Raw genomic sequence first — 19699 nt, forward strand, 5'->3', positions numbered from 1 at the left:
TCTTACCCCGTGTTTTCCAATATGTCCTCTCGCATGTGTGCAACTTTAAGTCGCAGCGACTGCAGAGTAGTCCACGCGCTGCTTTGGTCCGACTTTCATGCGACTTGAGGGCCACAGACTTCAATGTTCACTCTCAAAGGTTGCATGAAAGTTGTACTTGAATGTTTTACATGCAACCAGGGGCGGACTGACAACTCATGGGGCCCCTGGGCAATAGGAAATCATGGGGCCCCTGTGTCCTTGCCCACACTCAAAGCACACCCAAAAAAGCCCATGAAAGGTACCAGGGGCATCTCATGGGGCCCCTACTGACCCCGGCCCTCGGGCAGTGCCTGAATGCCTAAATGGTTAGTCCGCCCCTGCATGCAACAGTGGTGCAACGGTGGGTCCCACTTTGCAGAGGGACAAGGCACATCTATGCCGCACCCACGGCCGTGGATAAGGGGGTACCACCAGTCCTCCTGTATGGGGCCCAGGCCAGGGGGGGGGGGGGCCAGGCAACTAGGTGAATCAGATGTGGGCAGGGAGAGTGATCAGCACAGCATGGGGGGCAATTACTGGAACAGATCCCCTGTAGAGATCTCTCTGCAGCAGCTGAAAGCTGTTATTTTCTCTTCTTCCTACTGCTGGCTTTCAGCCGCTGTAGAGAGAACCATACAGGGGATCAGTTCCAGTAATTGCCCCTCCCCCGCTCCACCCCACCCACCACCCTCCCTGTGCACCATGCGTTTCCCCCTGCTGCTTAAGCCCCCCTGTGTGCCCCCACTCTGTAGTGCTGCTGGCTTCCCTCTTCTCCTTACCATCGGCAGCTGCAAGCACACAATATGATCCTTCATGATGGAGAGTGGGGGAAGGGTCCAATAAATATGTCACATTTACCAGCCCCGTCCTTTCCTGAATGAACACAATGAGTGATCGGTACTGAAAAAATACTGATTTTAAACAAAAAGCAACACCTTTTATAATTTAGAAAAGAAATTGGGTTCTGTATTGTGTTTTTTTTGTGATAAAATTTAAAAAAAAGAGTATTTTTCCCCCCGAAATTTGAAAAACTCAAATACTGACGCAAATACTAATAAAATAATATATAATGTTTGGGGGGTTCTAAGACATTTTCTAGCAAAAAAAATATTGATTTTAAACAAAACGTGGTGCTGCCTGGCCCTTTAACCATAGGATGCTCCCTGCGTCTGTGCAATGTTAGGTCAGGTAACACATTAATTTGGGAAGTCGCACCGACCAATCAGGAGACAGATCCATAGTGGGTGTGTACTTTTCACCTGATCAGCACCCAGGGTCAGAGTTGTGTGTGTTCAGTGGGTCTGTCTGCTGCTTCTTCCCCAATGATCAGTCTGCAGGATCTGTGTGCTGGCCTGCCCCTCCACCCTCTACCCCCAAACCGGGGCAGGGATAATGGGGTACCCCACGCTCCCGCCTGCACACCCCAGCTGTCTGCACAGGAGGAGAAGGTAGGTGGGTGTGAGGCTACGGGGAACTTCATGCAAAAAGTTAATGGGGCTGACAAAGTCCACATTGCTACATTGTTACATTTTTGAATAGCTGTACTTATTTGTTCTCTTTGGGGCGATCTGAGACCGGCGACTCTCCAGAGTCCCATTGAGGACTTTGTAAGAGGAATGGCTGTGAGATGTCGCTTCCAACGCCAGCCATAGGGATTCAGCAATGTTCAGGCCAGCGACAGAGCGACCTCTCGCTGCATCGGGCTATAACCCCAGCTTCACACCAATGCATTTTCTGGAAACGCAGTACAGTCCATTGAACATGATTTCCTATGGGACACGTTCACATCTCCACGTTTTCACTCGGTGCAGTTTTTGGAAAGGGTCGGGGACTTTTCTTTAACACCACAAAAAACTAATCAAAAATGAAATACAAATCCGCATCAAACATAACGACCCTAGGTGTGAACCTAGGGTCAGGCTCCATTCACATGCATGCAGTTTGCTTTCTGTCTGTGTTTTGTTTTTTGCCCCTTCTCCCCCCCCCCCCCCCCTTTTTTTTTTATGTGTTTTGTGTATTGTTCAGGGCACATAACTGGGATCAGGGCAGCACAGCACAGGGGGAGTCGGGAGGGCACAATACCGGGATCGGGGGGGGGGGCACAGCACAGGGGGAGTCGGGAGGGCACAATACCGGGATCGGGGGGGGGGGGGGGCACAGCACAGGGGGAGTCGGGAGGGCACAATACCGGGATCGGGGGGGGGGGGCACAGCACAGGGGGAGTCGGGAGGGCACAATACTGGGATCGGGGGGGGCACAGCACAGGGGGAGTCGGGAGGGCACAATACCAAGATCGGGGGGGGGGGGGCACAGCACAGGGGGAGTCGGGAGGGCACAATACCGAGATCGGGGGGGCACAGCACAGGGGGAGTCGGGAGGGCACAATACCGGGATCGGGGGGGCACAGCACAGGAAGAAACGGGAGGGCAAAATACCGAGATCGGGGGGGGCACAGCACAGGAAGAGTCGGGAGGGCACAATACCGGGATCGGGGGGGGGCACAGCACAGGAAGAAACGGGAGGGCACAATACCGAGATCGGGGGGGGGCACAGCACAGGAAGAGTCGGGAGGGCACAATACCGGGATCGGGGGGGGGGGCACAGCACAGGAAGAGTCGGGAGGGCACAATACCGGGATCGGGGGGGACACAGGAAGAGTCGGGAGGGCACAATACCAGGATCGGATCGGGGGGGGCACAGCACAGGAAGAGTCGGGAGGGCACAATACCGGGATCGGATCGGGGGGGGCACAGCACAGGAAGAGTCGGGAGGGCACAATACCGGGATCGGGGGGGGGGCACAGCACAGGAAGAGTCGGGAGGGCACAATACCGGGATCGGGGGGGGGGCACAGCACAGGAAGAGTCGGGAGGGCACAATACCGGGATCGGGGGGGGGGCACAGCACAGGAAGAGTCGGGAGGGCACAATACCGGGATCGGGGGGGGGGCACAGCACAGGAAGAGTCGGGAGGGCACAATACCGGGATCGGGGGGGGGGGCACAGCACAGGAAGAGTCGGGAGGGCACAATACCGGGATCGGGGGGGGGGGGGCACAGCACAGGAAGAGTCGGGAGGGCACAATACCGGGATCGGGGGGGGGGGCACAGCACAGGAAGAGTCGGGAGGGCACAATACCGGGATCGGGGGGGGGGGCACAGCACAGGAAGAGTCGGGAGGGCACAATACCGGGATCGGGGGGGGGCACAGCACAGGAAGAGTCGGGAGGGCACAATACCGGGATCGGGGGGGGGCACAGCACAGGAAGAGTCGGGAGGCACAATACCGGGATCGGGGGGGGGCACAGCACAGGAAGAGTCGGGAGGGCACAATACCGGGATCGGGGGGGGGCACAGCACAGGAAGAGTCGGGAGGGCACAATACCGGGATCGGGGGGGGGGGGGGCACAGCACAGGAAGAGTCGGGAGGGCACAATACCGGGATCGGGGGGGGGGGGGGGGCACAGCACAGGAAGAGTCGGGAGGGCACAATACCGGGATCGGGGGGGGGGCACAGCACAGGAAGAGTCGGGAGGGCACAATACCGGGATCGGGGGGGGGGCACAGCACAGGAAGAGTCGGGAGGGCACAATACCGGGATCGGGGGGGGGGCACAGCACAGGAAGAGTCGGGAGGGCACAATACCGGGATCGGGGGGGGGCACAGCACAGGAAGAGTCGGGAGGGCACAATACCGGGATCGGGGGGGGGCACAGCACAGGAAGAGTCGGGAGGGCACAATACCGGGATCGGGGGGGGGGGGGGGCACAGCACAGGAAGAGTCGGGAGGGCACAATACCGGGATCGGGGGGGGGGGGGCACAGCACAGGAAGAGTCGGGAGGGCACAATGCCGGGATCGGGGGGGGGGGGCACAGCACAGGAAGAGTCGGGAGGGCACAATACCGGGATCGGGGGGGGGGCACAGCACAGGAAGAGTCGGGAGGGCACAATACCGGGATCGGAGGGGGGGGCACAGCACAGGGGGAGTCGGGAGGGCACAATACCGGGATCGGGGGGGCACAGCACAGGGGGAGTCGGGAGGGCACAATACGGGGATCGGGGGGGGGCACAGCACAGGGGGAGTCGGGAGGGCACAATACGGGGATCGGGGGGGGGGCACAGCACAGGGGGAGTCGGGAGGGCACAATACCGGGATCGGGGGGGCACAGCACAGGGGGAGTCGGGAGGGCACAATATGGGGATCGGGGGGGGGGGGCACAACACAGGGGGAGTCGGGAGGGCACAATACTGGGATCGGGGGGGGGGGCACAGTACAGGTTCTGGGGCGCTGCTCTGGCCGTCCCCGGGACAGCTTAGTAAAATGTTTGACTGTCCTGGCAAATCCGGGACAGTTGGCAAGAATGATATAATGTGAGATTATAATGGGGGGGCCCCTGGCTGGTTCCCATGCATTGGGACAGCCCTGATCAGAGACGGCACACACAACAGGATATAGTCAGACTGCAGGAATGACATGAGATGGTCAGAGACTGCACACATGGATACAGGAGACGGTCAGAGATCACGGCTATAACAGGGCACATAAAGAAACTGTTTAATGCCTGCAGGGGCCCTAAAAAATGCCAAAGGGCCACATGTGACCTTCAGGGTGCAGGTTGGACAACAAGGTTGTAGATTGTTCAAACAGAATGTCCAGACCTTCTATTTACCGTCACCATGGCATGTGAATGCAGCATTATGGCGACTCTATTGTGTCTGAAACGAGCGTTGTTTGGGCCCCGTTTACAGCACAGACACGGCTCTCCCACATCAGGTTAATGATTCTCCCGTCTTGTGTAACAGCTGCTCGGTGTTTCATGAGGATCCGATCAATGGAACAACCTCTCTGTACACAGCAAGCGTCACGTCTATACGGATTGTGCGTTTGTACTGTGTGTGCATTTTTTTTTTTTTTTTTTTTTTTAAACTTTTTTTGTGTGGGGCTTTTTTTTTTTTTTTTCTGTTAATAGGAAGGCATGACAGTTCTGTTCATGTAGTGCAACCTTTGATGCGACTTTACACTCCAGTAGCATCAGAGTAGCAGGAACCTTTGTGCTCAAAGTTGCAGGTTAGGGTTAAATGTTAGGCTAACCCTGACATTCGGGGCTTTTTTTTTCTCCAGCGGGGGAACGCCGTTTCGGCACCTCCAGTACTGAATGTATGTAATGGCAAGGGGTGCTGGGGGAATCTACTGCTGGGGAAGTCTATTTCTGCCGGTGAGGATCTATTGCTGCTGGAGGGGGTCTATCTCTACAGGTGAGGATCTATTGCTGCTGGAGGGGGTCTATCTCTACAGGTGAGGATCTAGTGCTGCTGGAGGGGGTCTATCTCTACAGGTGAGGATCTATTGCTGCTGGAGGGGTCTATCTCTACAGGTGAGGATCTATTGCTGCTGGAAGGGGTCTATCTCTACAGGTGAGGATCTATTGCTGCTGGAAGGGGTCTATCTCTACAGGTGAAGATCTGTTGCTGCTGGAGGGGGTCTATTTCTACAGGTGAGGATCTATGGCTGCTGGAGGGGGTCTATTTCTACAGGTGAGGACCTATGGCTGCTGGAGGGGGTCTATTTCTACTGGTGAGGATCTATTGCTGCTGGAGGGGCTCTATTTCTACCAGTTGGGATCTATTGCTGCTGGAGGGCATCTAGTCTTACCAGAGTGGGTCTATTTCTACAGGTGAGGATCTATTGCTGCTGGAGGGGGTCTATTTCTACAGGTGAGGATCTATTGCTGCTGGAGGGGGTCTATTTCTACGGGTGAGGATCTATTGCTGCTGGAGGGGGTCTAGTCTTACCAGAGTGGGTCTATTTTTATTGGTGAGGATCTATTGCTGCTGGAGGGGGTTTATTTCTACCGGTGAGGATCTATTGCTGATGGAGGGGGTTATTTCGACTGGTGGGGATCTATTGCTGATGGAGGGGGTCTATTGCAGACTTCTGGAGGGCTATTGATGCCAGCTACTGAGATCCATTGTTGCTGGTGGGTTCTATTGTTGCTGGTGGGTTCTATTGTTGCTGGGGTGGATCTTTTTGTGGCTAAGGGTCTTTTTGCTGGGGTGGATCCCCTTCTTTTTTTTTTTTTTTTTTCTTCGCTGGGGGGTGTATTTTGTTGCAGGGGCCTATTGTTTCTGGAGGGGGTCCACTGTTGCTGAAGGGATCTATTGTTGCCTGCAAAGGATCTAAATATTGCTTTTCGTATTACAAAACTCCACAAAATGATACTGAATCCTCTAAAATGGGTGGTATTGGGAGGTAGGTAGGGGGTGCTCAGAAGTTTTTAGGGGGCAGGGACCAGGGGTGACTCGGGGGGGCAGTAGCACCTGCACCTATTCTGAGGGGAGGGGGAGGGGGGAAACCCTGCTAACTCTAACATGTGACTGTGGACACAGAAAGGTTCCTGCACTACTTTGATGCGACGTTTATGCTACTTGAGTGTCAGAGAGTGCAAAGTCGCATCAAACTCACACTTTTTGAACAGGACTCATACTTTTTGTCATGCATCAGAAAATGCAACACTCGTGCTTTTGTTGCAGTTGTTGAAGTCTATTACATATAAAAAAAATAAAAAAAAATGCAATCAATTACAGGTGGTTGGGGGGGGGGGGGGGGTACAGTCCCTGACCCTTTAACCACTTGCCTACCGGACACTTCTACCCCCTTCCTGCCCACAGGGCCCTTCTACCCCCTTCCTGCCCACAGGGCCCTTCTACCCCCTTCCTGCCCACAGGGCCCTTCTACCCCCTTCCTGCCTACCGGGCACTTCTACCCCCTTCCTGCCTACCGGGCACTTCTACCCCCTTCCTGCCTACAGGGCACTTCTACCCCCTTCCTGCCTACAGGGCACTTCTACCCCCTTCCTGCCTACAGGGCACTTCTACCCCCTTCCTGCCTACAGGGCACTTCTACCCCCTTCCTGCCTACAGGGCACTTCTACCCCCTTCCTGCCTACAGGGCACTTCTACCCCCTTCCTGCCCACAGGGCCCTTCTACCCCCTTCCTGCCCACAGGGCCCTTCTACCCCTTCCTGCCCACAGGGCCCTTCTACCCCCTTCCTGCCCACAGGGCCCTTCTACCCCCTTCCTGCCCACAGGGCACTTCTACCCCCTTCCTGCCCACAGGGCACTTCTACCCCCTTCCTGCCCACCGGGCACTTCTACCCCCTTCCTGCCCACCGGGCACTTCTACCCCCTTCCTGCCTACCGGGCACTTCTACCCCCTTCCTGCCTACCGGGCACTTCTACCCCCTTCCTGCCTACCGGGCACTTCTACCCCCTTCCTGCCTACCGGGCACTTCTACCCCCTTCCTGCCTACCGGGCACTTCTACCCCCTTCCTGCCTACCGGGCACTTCTACCCCCTTCCTGCCTACCGGGCACTTATACCCCCTTCCTTACCAGGCCAATTTTCAGCTTTCAGCGCTGCCGCACTTTGACAATTGCGCGGTCATGCAACATTGTACCCATATGAAATTTTGATCATTTTTTCCTCACAAATAGAGCTTTCTTTTGGTGGTATTTAATCGCCGCTGGGCGCTTTACTTTTTGCGCTATAAATAAAAAAGTGCAAAAAATTTGAAAAAAAAAAAAGTTTCTTTGTTTCTATTATAAAATTTTTCAAACAGGCATTTTTTCTCCTTCACTGATGTGCGTTGATGAGGCGGCACTGATAGGCGGCACTGATGGGCACTGATAGGCAGCACTAAAGGGCACTGATAGGCAGTACTAATGAGGTGTCACGGATAGGCGGCACTAATATGCAGCACTAATAGGCGGCACTGATAGCGGCACTGATAGGCGGCACTGATAGGCGGCACTGATAGGCGGCACTGATAGGCGGCACTGATAGGCGGCACTGATAGGCGGCACTGATAGGCGGCACTGATAGGCGGCACTGATAGGCGGCACTGATAGGCGCACTGATAGGCGGCACTGATAGGCGGCACTGATAGGCGACACTGATAGGTGACACTGATGATGGATACTGATAGATGGCACTGACTGGCACAACCCCTGGGCACTGACTGGCGGCACTGGTGGGTGGGAACTGGTGGGTGGGCACAGGTGGGTGGCACTTCTGGGCACAGGTGGGTGGCACTTCTGGGCACAGGTGGGTGGCACTGCAGAGTGGCACAGGTGGGTGCACTGCTGGGCACGGGTGGGCGGAGCTAGTGGGTGCACTGCTGGGCGGAACTTGCGGGTGGCACTGCTGGGCACCGATCATCAGGGCACTGATCATCAGTGCCCTGATGATCGGTGCCGATCCCCGCTCTGACAACTGCCGGTTCTCGGCAGTACTTTCCTCACAATCTGACAGCGTGAGGAAAGTGCAGCCGAGAACCGGCACTTGCATTTCCCTGTGATCAGCGTGTCATTGGACACCGCTGATCAGGTGGTAAAAGGCCGCTGTGATTGGCCTTTTACCACATCACGTGATCAGCTGTGTCCGTAGGACACAGCGATCACGGAGATCGCCGGGTGCGCGCCCCCTGGAGCGCGCAGGAGAGCGCGTTCTGGGAGGACGTCATATGACGTCCACCCAGAACTGGCCGGCCGCGGTGAAGCCGTCATTCGGCTATGCGCGGTCGGCAAGAGGTTAAAAATAAACGCACAGATGTGAATTCGATCCATATGTTACATGAACTATATTGCGTTACTGTAAACCGCACTGAAATCCACATATATATGTGATATGTATTGCATGTGATTCGCACAGAAACTGCACCACATTCCTGTACAGATCACATGCGATTTGTGTGCGGTGCGATCGGAGCTGTACATTTTGTATGGCTCTAATCGCATCCGCTCCAGAAAGATGCAGGACCCCTTTTTTTGGTCTGCACTAGAATCGGATCACACGGGTATTCACACCTATGGGATCCGATTCTGCACATCGCGGCCCGTTTTATGGACCGGTTTCGGAGAGTTATTAACTTAACATACACACCCGCAGCGATTCTGATGAGGTGCAGAATTCGCACAGAAAATGCTGCAAATTCCGCACCGCGTCAGTGTGAACCCGGGCTGAGTGTAAACCTGGGGTAAAAAGCCATTTGTTTGGTTTTTTTTGTTTTGTTTTTTTCATTCCAGGAGCAAACTCTGCATTTGCTGCCCAAACAGTCTTAAGTACTTATCTATGACGGGAGGAAAAAAAAAATTCCCCAGTAAATTGTGAAAATTCTTACCACAGCACTTGCCGTTTACAACTTTCAATGCTGCTCTCTCAGTGCTCCTTCCCTGAACATCAGTTAACAGACAGCGCAGTCTGGAGGCAGTCGGTTAGCTTGTCATCCTGGGCTGTGGGGCTGCGGCTCTCTATTGATGCACATCGGGTAGGAGACACAACTCAAGTCCCTACATCCAAGGGTGGCTCCATGGGACGCTGAAGGAGAAAGGAGACATCCTGAGATGGAAAACCTGGGGCAGCGGTCATGGCAACGCCTTAAACTGGAACATAGACTAGTATCAACGATGAAGAAGTAAGCGGGGTCACAGACAGCAATAAAAACTTGACAGGGGTTCTAACCCCTCTGCCCTCTTTTCAAAACTAAATTAAACCAAAAATATATTCTATTTCTGCTTACCAATCATTCGATGTGATGGCTGCACTGGGTTTGTATTTGTAGGCTTTTTTTTTTCCTCCCTCTGTTTTCACCTGGTGATCCGGCCAGTAACGCACCTCCTTTATTAGAGCGCCCCCACTCTGGATGGAGGAGCACAGGGGGCACCTTTGGACAGCAGCGTTGTCAGGGAGGAGGGGAGTGTTAGCTGGTGTTTGGATTCAATTTGTTAGTGTATCTAAATCTGCTAACACTTTATAATAAGTTGCAGCAAACTGGTTTGCTTATTTTTGGGATAACCGTTTTACATTTAAAAAAAAAAAAAAAAAAAAAAAGCACCCCTGCCAGTGGTTTGTCTCATCCCTGTAACTGCTACATCTGCAGGAGAGCGTGTTCTTTTGAAAAACAGATTTATTGGCCAGATCACCAGATGAAAACAGAAAAAAAGACAACTAATGCAGCCACCACATCATAGAGTAGTATTTAAACCCAAAAAAAAACAGATTTCAGCTTACCATTTTTTTTTTTTTTTTTTCTTTAAGCTGAAGGACATCCAGCATCATGTAGCTCTTTCCTTCTCAACCTGGCTGTCTATCATCTGCCCCTTTCATTTTTTTGTTTTTTTCAATCATGGAAGCTCAGGATCAGGTGTGGGCATAACCTAGGGTGGTGCACATGCCAATGCAGACTGCCAAGGAATGCCCACTCCTCCAAACTGACAACCACCCATCAAGGCATTTAATATTTGCATAACTCCTCCCAAATGCCAGCCTACTCCTCCCAAATGCCGGCCTACTGCTTGCATCAGGGCTGTTGGCTATGTCCAGAAACCTGCTGACCCCTCCCACCATCCATGATCTACCTGCATTGCATAGAGAAGCACCGAGACTAAAATAAGGGGGGTCAGTGGAAGACCTCTTGCTTGTAACAGACCCTTTAACAGTGGTGACATGCAGAGGCATATACACAGTGTATATATTTTATAATTTACAGTATGTAGATATAACCTATATATTTTACCTTACATATTAAATTCTATATTATATTAATATATTTTTTTTAATATACCTACCACAAATTAATACATATTTTTTTCCGCACATATTTTATATTACAAATAAAATAATATAATAAATAAGATTTATTATTAGAAATTGGAGGGGGAAAAATATAAAAAAAAAAAAATTATATATACATTTTTTTTTTTTTCCCCTACACACTTTCTAATAAAAACATATTTATTTATTATTCATAGTTGTCTTGTTATATCATTTTAGATTTATTATATGATTGTTGTGTGTGTACTGTATATACAGCTAGTAAACAGCAGAAGTCTTCATTCGGCACACGCAGATGTTTCATTGTTGTTGGTGTTTATTGCGCTGTTAATCTAGCTGTTTTATATTCTATTCACCATTTTAGCTCGCCCTGGAGAACGCCTTGCGATATTTCCCCCCAGAACATCATGGGATTTTGGCTCCAGAATTTGTGGATGAGCTACGGAGTTTTGGCCACGTCTACATGTACCGCTTCTGTCCCAACATCCGCATGAGGTGACTCCCCTTATAATTGTAATTTGGCCCCCCTGACAGGACACAAATCCCTTGAACGCTTCAAAGTAAAATGACTGCATATACCAGGGGTCCTCAAACTTTTTAAACGGGGGGCCAGTTCACTGTCCCTCAGACCGTTATAGGGCCGGACTATAGTTTAAAAAAAAAAAAAAAACTATGAACAAATGCGGACACAGCACAGGAGATGACCAGAGACTGCAGACACAGTACAGGAGATGACCAGAGACTGCAGACACAGTACAGGAGATGACCAGAGACTGCAGACACAGCACAGGAGATGACCAGAGACTGCGGGACACAGCACAGGAGATGACCAGAGACTGCAGACATAGCACAGGAGATGACCAGAGACTGCGGACACGGTACAGGAGATGACCAGAGACTGCGGACACAGTACAGGAGATGACCAGAGACTGCGGACACGGTACAGGAGGCGACCGGAGACTGCGGACACGGTACAGGAGGCGACCGGAGACTGCGGACACGGTACAGGAGACGACCGGAGACTACGGACACGGTACAGGAGACGACCGGAGACTGCGAACACGGTACAGGAGACGACCGGAGACTGCGGACACGGTACAGGAGACGACCGGAGACTGCGGACACGGTACAGGAGACGACCGGAGACTGCGGACACGGTACAGGAGACGACCGGAGACTGCGGACACGGTACAGGAGACGACCGGAGACTGCGGACACGGTACAGGAGACGACCGGAGACTGCGGACACGGTACAGGAGACGACCGGAGACTGCGGACACGGTACAGGAGACGACCGGAGACTGCGGACACGGTACAGGAGACGACCGGAGACTGCGGACACGGTACAGGAGACGACCGGAGACTGCGGACACGGTACAGGAGACGACCGGAGACTGCGGACACGGTACAGGAGACGACCGGAGACTGCGGACACGGTACAGGAGACGACCGGAGACTGCGGACACGGTACAGGAGACGACCGGAGACTGCGGACACGGTACAGGAGACGACCGGAGACTGCGGACACGGTACAGGAGACGACCGGAGACTGCGGACACGGTACAGGAGACGACCGGAGACTGCGGACACGGTACAGGAGACGACCGGAGACTGCGGACACGGTACAGGAGACGACCGGAGACTGCGGACACGGTACAGGAGACGACCGGAGACTGCGGACACGGTACAGGAGACGACCGGAGACTGCGGACACGGTACAGGAGACGACCGGAGACTGCGGACACGGTACAGGAGACGACCGGAGACTGCGGACACGGTACAGGAGACGACCGGAGACTGCGGACATACAACGGTGGCGGGAATACTGGGCCGGCTGCTACATAAGACGCACATACATTTCCCCCCAAGTGTGTCTTATGGAGCTAAATAGTGCCCCATCATTGGTGTCAGTGGGAGGAATAGTGCCCCGTCGTTGGTGTCAGTGGGAGGAATAGTGCCCCGTCGTTGGTGTCAGTGGGAGGATAGTGCCCCGTCGTTGGTGTCAGTGGCAGGAATAGTGCCCCGTCGTTGGTGTCAGTGGCAGGAATAGTGCCCCGTCGTTGGTGTCAGTGGCAGGAATAGTGCCCCGTCGTTGGTGTCAGTGGCAGGAATAGTGCCCCGTCGTTGGTGTCAGTGGCAGGAATAGTGCCCCGTCGTTGGTGTCAGTGGCAGGAATAGTGCCCCGTCGTTGGTGTCAGTGGGAGGAATAGTGCCCCGTCGTTGGCGTCAGTGGGAGGAATAGTGCCCCGTCGTTGGCGTCAGTGGGAGGAATAGTGCCCCGTCGTTGGCGTCAGTGGGAGGAATAGTGCCCCGTCGTTGGCGTCAGTGGGAGGAATAGTGCCCCGTCGTTGGCGTCAGTGGGAGGAATAGTGCCCCGTCGTTGGCGTCAGTGGGAGGAATAGTGCCCCGTCGTTGGCGTCAGTGGGAGGAATAGTGCCCCGTCGTTGGCGTCAGTGACACCAACGATGGGGCACTATTTCTCCCACTGACACCAATGACACGTAACTTGCTGACCCCTGCTCTAGCATGGTGCTGCTGTAGCCAACATACCTGATTGCAGCAGCACCATCAGCACGGCACACTTACCTGTCAGCTGTCCTCCTTCACTCCGGCCTCTCCCTCACTCGATGTTCGTGGGGCCGCTCGGCTCCGCCTCCTCGCAGGTGATTGGCCGCCTGTGTCTTTCCTGAGCTACGGTTCTGGCGCCCAATCACCGGTGAGGAGGCGGAGCCGAGCGGCAGGAGTGAGGGAGTGGCTGGAGTGAATGAAGGAGCAGCGCTTCCTGGACTGGATCATCGTGGGACTGGGACCGGAGCCAGGTAAGGTACAGCAGCCCCCTGTCCGCCCCTGTACTTAGTGTCCCTTCCTGTCCCGCCCCTGCCGGATAAATGGCTTCGGCAGGCCGCATGTGGCCGCGGGCCGTAGTTTGAGGACCCCTGGCATATACTGTATAGCTAAAAAACAAATACGTGAATTTTTTTTTTTTTTTTAAGGCTCATTGTTCTGGCCACTAGCAGGAACTGAGTTACTTGGACATGAAGTGTTCTGCACCTTTACTCCATCTTTATCACACCTATTCTGTATGCTGGTTTACTAAAACTGTTAAGTGCACCAACTCTTCTTAAAGGGCCCCAACGATAGCCGGCAGAACATCATCATAAAGGATCTCCCCTACCATAAAAACCATCTTGCAAGCCCCCTTTTGTTCCCTTCTCCTATTTTCCTTCATTTCTTTGGACCGTGCACATTCAGTTGTTCTGGGCCTAGCATAGTCGCCATTAATGCACTTTGGCAGTATAGTTCCTGTGTTTGGTAAATACGCTTTATTACTGCTCACTGCTGCGTTTTTAGGTGAATTTGCTACTTTTTATGCTGATCTGAACACTAAGTGTCATCATATGCCTGGAGTCCATATTACTTATCACCCCGTGTCCTTAACCATTGTTACTCTATTTCTGTGCTTGCTTTGTTACTAATAATATCAGGCGATCATATATAAAATTTGCCTTTACTAACTGTTTCTTGCCTGTTTTCTTTGATATGGAAGGAATACTGGGTAATAAGTATTACATTCAGTGATTTTCTGGGATATTGCATGTTTTGCACCCTCAATCTGGTGTGTCAGAGGGGCTGAAGTTCTTGAAGTCAAAGAAAAGAACAGAGAACCCATCCCTATCCAGCGGCTCCTGCGAGGGCAGCTCTACACCTGGTAATTCCAGATTGGGCCCTTTCATGAATGGTAGAAAACTCGTCTCTTTGGCTTGCAGCAGTTGGGCTATCATGCTGTCTGTCACTATGTTGTCTTCTACATGGGCGGCAGTAAAAACAGGCGGCTGAGCCTTGGTTCATCTGCCCACCTAAAAGGGGGCAGCTAAAGTAGGCTAATGACCTGCTGCGGCCGTCATGCTTTGTGTTGCTGCAAATTTAATGTGGCATGCCAAACTGACAGGCTAAATCGCCTGTCTAACTCTGCCATGCAAGTCAATGGGGGTGCATATGCCTCATAAATTGCCCCCCCCCCCATTCCCCTCCCTCCCTTTCTATGGTTTGTGGTGTGGCCCCCATTGACATGAATGGGCAAGTTTCCCATACGCTGCCAGCTGTCAATTGACATGCTGTTTAGTTTGGCTGATTTGAACCTCTCCTATGGGCGTCTAGGTCATGACCGTGACAAGGACTCCCCTCCCTGCAGTACAGCCTTATACCGGGTGCCCATACATTGCACATACAGGGGCAGCCGATGTCCCATTAAAAATCCGTTCTTGATCCTGGATTGCAATATTTTTCAGGGCGTATCCAATCTCGGAGTATCCGGGCAAGACGAAGCAGGCAGCGGCTATAATGCACATGATCATGAATAATCTGGATCCAGCCGTGGCTCAGGTATAAATTCAATGTAAATGGTTTTTAAAAATTTTATGTTTTTACTTTACCTTTACTTCTTATTCCCTTACATTCCAGGTGTGTCAAAACAGTCCTCTTTCCCCCCCCCCCCCCAAGTAAAAAAACGGCCACTTCTTGAGTAGAAAAGCATGTCCCCTGCCAGCATGCTGCAAAGTGGGACCCTTCCTCTGTGTGGAAGCAGTGGTCCCTCTGCAGATGTATTAGATCCCGCCCCCTCCCCTCCTTGTTGAGTCAGATTTCTAATCAGCAGGGAGTATGAGCTTGGCATTTTGCAGAGTTTTAGGCAGGGGCGGACTGACAACTCATGGGGCCCCCGGGCAATAGGGGATCATGGGGCCCCTGTGTCCTTGCCCAAACAAGCCTATGAAAAAGGTATCAGGGGCATTTCATGGGGCCCCCTACTGACCCCGGGCCCTCAGGCAGTGCCCGAGTTTCCAAATGGTCAGTCCGCCCCTGGTTATAGGTCTATCTCATTAGGGGGGATGTTGGACTTCTACAGAGAGGCCACTGCTTCCACAAAGAGAGCAGTGGTCCTTCTTGGCAGCATGCTGGCAGGAAAAAAGGCTTTTCCACTTAGGCTGGTGCTGCTTTAGAAAGAAAATTAACAGTAAGCCATTGAACACCATCCTTTTTTTTTTTCTTCTTTTTTATTTCTCCTCCTTCTCCTTTCCTTCTCCTTTCCTTCTCCTTTCCTTCTCCTTTCCTTCTCCTTTCCTTCTCCTTTCCTTCTCCTTTCCTTCTCCTTCCTTCTCCTTCCTTCTTTCCTTCTCCTTCCTTCTTTCCTTCTCCTTCCTTCTTTCCTTCTCCTTCCTTCTTTCCTTCTCCTTCCTTCTTTCCTTCTCCTTCCTTCTTTCCTTCTCCTTCCTTCTTTCCTTCTCCTTCCTTCCTTCCCCCTCCTTCTTTCCTTCCCCCTCCTTCTTTCCTTCTTCCTTCCTTCCTTCTTTCCTTCTCCTTCCTTCCTTCTTTCCTTCTCCTTCCTTCCTTCTTTCCTTCTCCTTCCTTCCTTCTTTCCTTCTCCTTCCTTCCTTCCTTCTTTCCTTCCTTCCTTCCTTCTTTCCTTCTCCTTCCTTCCTTCTTTCCTTCCTTCCTTCCTTCTTTCCTTCCTTCCTTCCTTCCTTCCTTCCTTCTTTCCTTCTTCCTTCCTTCTTTCCTTCTTCCTTCCTTCCTTCTCCTTACTTCCTTCCTTCCTTCTCCTTCCTTCCTTCCTTCCTTCCTTCTCCTTCCTTCCTTCCTTCTCCTTCCTTCCTTCCTTCCTTCCTTCCTTTTTTCCTTCCTTCCTTTTTTCCTTCCTTCCTTCCTTCTCCTTCCTTCCTTCTCCTTCCTTCCTTCTCCTTCCTTCCTTCCTTCCTTCCTTCCTTCTCCTTCCTTCCTTCCTTCTCCTTCCTTCCTTCCTTCCCTCCTTCCTTCTCCTTCCTTCCTTCCTTCCTTCTCCTTCCTTCCTTCCTTCCTTCTCCTTCCTTCCTTCCTTCTCCTTCCTTCCTTCCTTCTCCTTCCTTCCTTCCTTCTCCTTCCTTCCTTCCTTCTTCCTTCCTTCCTTCCTTCTTCCTTCCTTCCTTCCTTCTTCCTTCCTTCCTTCCTTCTTCCTTCCTTCCTTCCTTCCTTCCTTCCTTCCTTCCTTCCTTCCTTCCTTCCTTCCTTCCTTCCTTCCTTCTCCTTTTTTTTTTCTTCTTCTAGTCAGTTGAACATTTTAGAGATTGGCTTCCCACAGAGACATTGTATTCTGATAGGAGACTTCCCCCACTGTCAGAATACACTAATCAGTGCTGCTGGCTATGGCCTACAGAGCTGATCAAGTTGAAAAATACCAACAGGCTGCTTGTGTCGGTAGACCGTCTTCTATACAACCTCTATCCATACATGGATTGAAATTCGGGAAGTCTCAGCTGAATATTGGTCCATGTATCTCCTTTACTCTAAAACTGTATTGGTTAATGCTGATGGCTGTCTTGGTTTTCTTTCCTGTAACAGTTTCCCCAAGAGCTGGTGACCTATGGAGGGAATGGGCAGGTCTTCAGCAACTGGGCACAGGTATGTAATACGACTGATCCATGCAGAATTCTGCCTGAGTTGGAGTACTCCAACTTGTAGCACTACCCCCTTAGAAGGAGAAGATTTTGGTCCCCCTATAGTCCTGCACAGCCAAGCAAAACGCATTTTGCACAGACTTGCATTCAGAGTTTAAATTTGGATGGGGTAAGGGGTGTGTAGGGTGTCCGATGGAACTGCAAAACGATTACAAACTCCTTAGCGACCCTGTACAAATTTTTACACTGCAGAAACTCTTCTTGGAGAGCTCTCCAACCTCTTGTGGTGTACCATCCCAGACCTCACATAATCCTCTTTTTATCCAGTGGCCTGAGGGAGTCCAGTGCCTGCCACTTTAAATGAAACAGTCCCGGGTAAGAAGCTAATCGGACTTCCCACCAGAGTGCTTCCTCCCCCTTAACTGGTCCTGGGGGTGTAGGACTAATCACTCAGGCCCAGTCCTGCGAGCTGGTGTTGGTAGGTGGCTGCCTCCAGGCCTTCCACTGGGCTGGCTCTACAGTTGGTCCTCGCTCTGGGGGCTGGTAGGGCTGAGAAATCCTACTTTCCAGCTTTCCGCCTGTAGGTAGGCCTCTTCCCACTGGGCCCCCTCCCAGGCTCCTGCATCTCTCTTTCTCCCATCTTCCACCCGAACTCTCCCTGCTCCTGAGCTGGCTCAGTTGCACTTAAGGGCTGCTCTGATCCCATGCCAAGCCTCCTGCTTGGTGATTGGCCAGTATCCCTTATGGATGCAGAGCAGCCCCTCCTCACCCCCACCCACTGCTTTTAGAATCTTCTCCAAGTATCTAGAGCACAGGGCGGTAACAAGGAACTGATCTGCAGAGCCTAGGAGGGTGCTACAAACTATAGAAGTATATCCACTTCAGCTCTGGAAGGTTTTACCCCCTTCATAACCAGGCTGTGGTGTGTTCTTTTTTTTTTTTTTCTTCTAATTTTCTTTTTTTTGGCGATTGAAACGAAAAAAGACATATTTTTTACTTTCTGCTATAAAACCTATCCAAAAAAAAAAACTTATTTCTTCATACATTTTGCCCAAAATGTATTCTGCTACATATCTTTGGTTAAAAAAAACCCCAGTAATTGTATATTGATTGTGTGAAAGTTGGTGTCTACAATCGTGTGTGTGTGTGATATATACATTTTTTTTTATTTTTTTATACTAGTATAGGCAATGAGCAGCAACATAGTTGGACTGTGATAGTGCGGGGGGATGGGGGGGACTAAGTCCCACTGACCTCTCCAGTGACACAGTGCTAATAATATACACTGGCTGGAAAGGGGTTAACATCTAGGGTGATCAAAGTGTTATGTGTGGTGTTTAAGCTATGTGCCGGTTTTTACTCCCTGCTTTGCAGGGAGAAAAAAAAAGAGAAGGAGCATCGCTGCTTTATGAAGAGCGCTCTTTTCCTTTTTTTTTTTTTCCTTTTTTCTTCTCTCTTCAATCTCAATCTTACAATTACTTGAGAAATCCTTTCATGTTGTGAGTGCTGCTTCTCTTTCCACAACTTTGTTTCCCAGCATGCTTTGCAGTTTCTCCATTTCTAAGGACTACATATCCCATGGTACCTTGCTGCCTGCAAGCAGTGTGACTCCGCCTCCTGAAACTCCTCCCCCTCAACTCCTCTGTAGTTCAGAAGGCGGGCTCTGTGAAATGTGTGACGCAGCAGTGCCTACACACAGGGCATAGTGACTACGTGTCACTCAGGGAAGGAAATGTGTGGGATCTTCACCTAGTAAGCCTACAGACTTCAGGTTGGTCGGATGAATACAAGGCAAGAAATGATTGGAATACAATGTAGAAATGAATATAAGATTTTATATTTCGTCTATAAATTTGCTTTAAAGCGACAGTACCAGGGGCGGACTGACCATTTGGAAACTCGGGCACTGCCCGGGGTCAGTAGGGGGCCCCATGAGATGCCCCTGGTACCCTTCTTTTTTTTTTTTTTTTTTTTTAATATGCTTTTTTGAGTTTGGGAAAGGACACGGGCCCCATGATCCCCTTTTGCCCGGGGGCCACATAAGTTGTCAGTCCGCCCCTGGACAGTACACAAATACAAAGAGCGTGACACATAGAAACGATCTAAATTTCCAAAACCCTGCAGACTTTCTATGAAAGGGTAGACTGTTGGTGTGGGTGCAGGACAGGTTCTCTTGAAGGACTGCAGGCTGTTTGCTTGTTTGTTTTCCCATATGGATGTGCCAGGTTCTCCTTTGTCCCAGGCAGGTCATTGGCTCATCCTCCTAATTATAGAAGCGGAATGCGCGGCGTTGGGATTCCTTGCATTGCTCCGTGTATTACCTGGCATGTTTTGGTCTGGTGGGAGTCTGACCGGGATAATTAAACCGGAGGCACACTGAGATTAGGTTCATATTCTACAATGAACTCCATACAAGTCGGCTATAATTAAGCAGGCCCTGCAGAGGTCCTGTCCTGGGTCACATGACCCATCTAAATGCAGACTCTGATGTCAGCCTATGCCATGCCGAATTGCTCCAGGTCATATGACCTAATGGCCAGTGTCTGAATTGTTACTTATAAAACAAAAAAAAAAACCTCAGCCATGTATAAAGTGGTTCTAGTTCACGATGGGAGCTCCAGGGGCCACTGCACCATTGGTTT

General features: G+C 51.6%; 1 protein-coding gene across 1 annotated transcript; it reads left to right on the forward strand.

Moving 5' to 3' along the window:
• Positions 1-1312: 1312 nt before the first annotated feature.
• LOC149428366 (urocanate hydratase-like) lies at positions 1313-17061 on the forward strand (the record flags this gene model as incomplete). The annotated part of the gene is made up of 4 exons (XM_089667500.1): positions 1313-1469; positions 10994-11124; positions 14919-15012; positions 17002-17061. Coding segments are annotated over exons 1-4 (411 nt in total), but the record flags the coding sequence as incomplete, so codon positions are not given.
• Between the last annotated feature and the right edge of the window lie 2638 nt (positions 17062-19699).

The sequence above is a fragment of the Staurois parvus genome, unplaced genomic scaffold, assembly GCF_062004578.1.
Source record: "Staurois parvus isolate SC_StPar_1 unplaced genomic scaffold, SC_StPar_1.0 ptg003298l, whole genome shotgun sequence".
Taxonomy (NCBI): Eukaryota; Metazoa; Chordata; class Amphibia; order Anura; family Ranidae; genus Staurois; species Staurois parvus.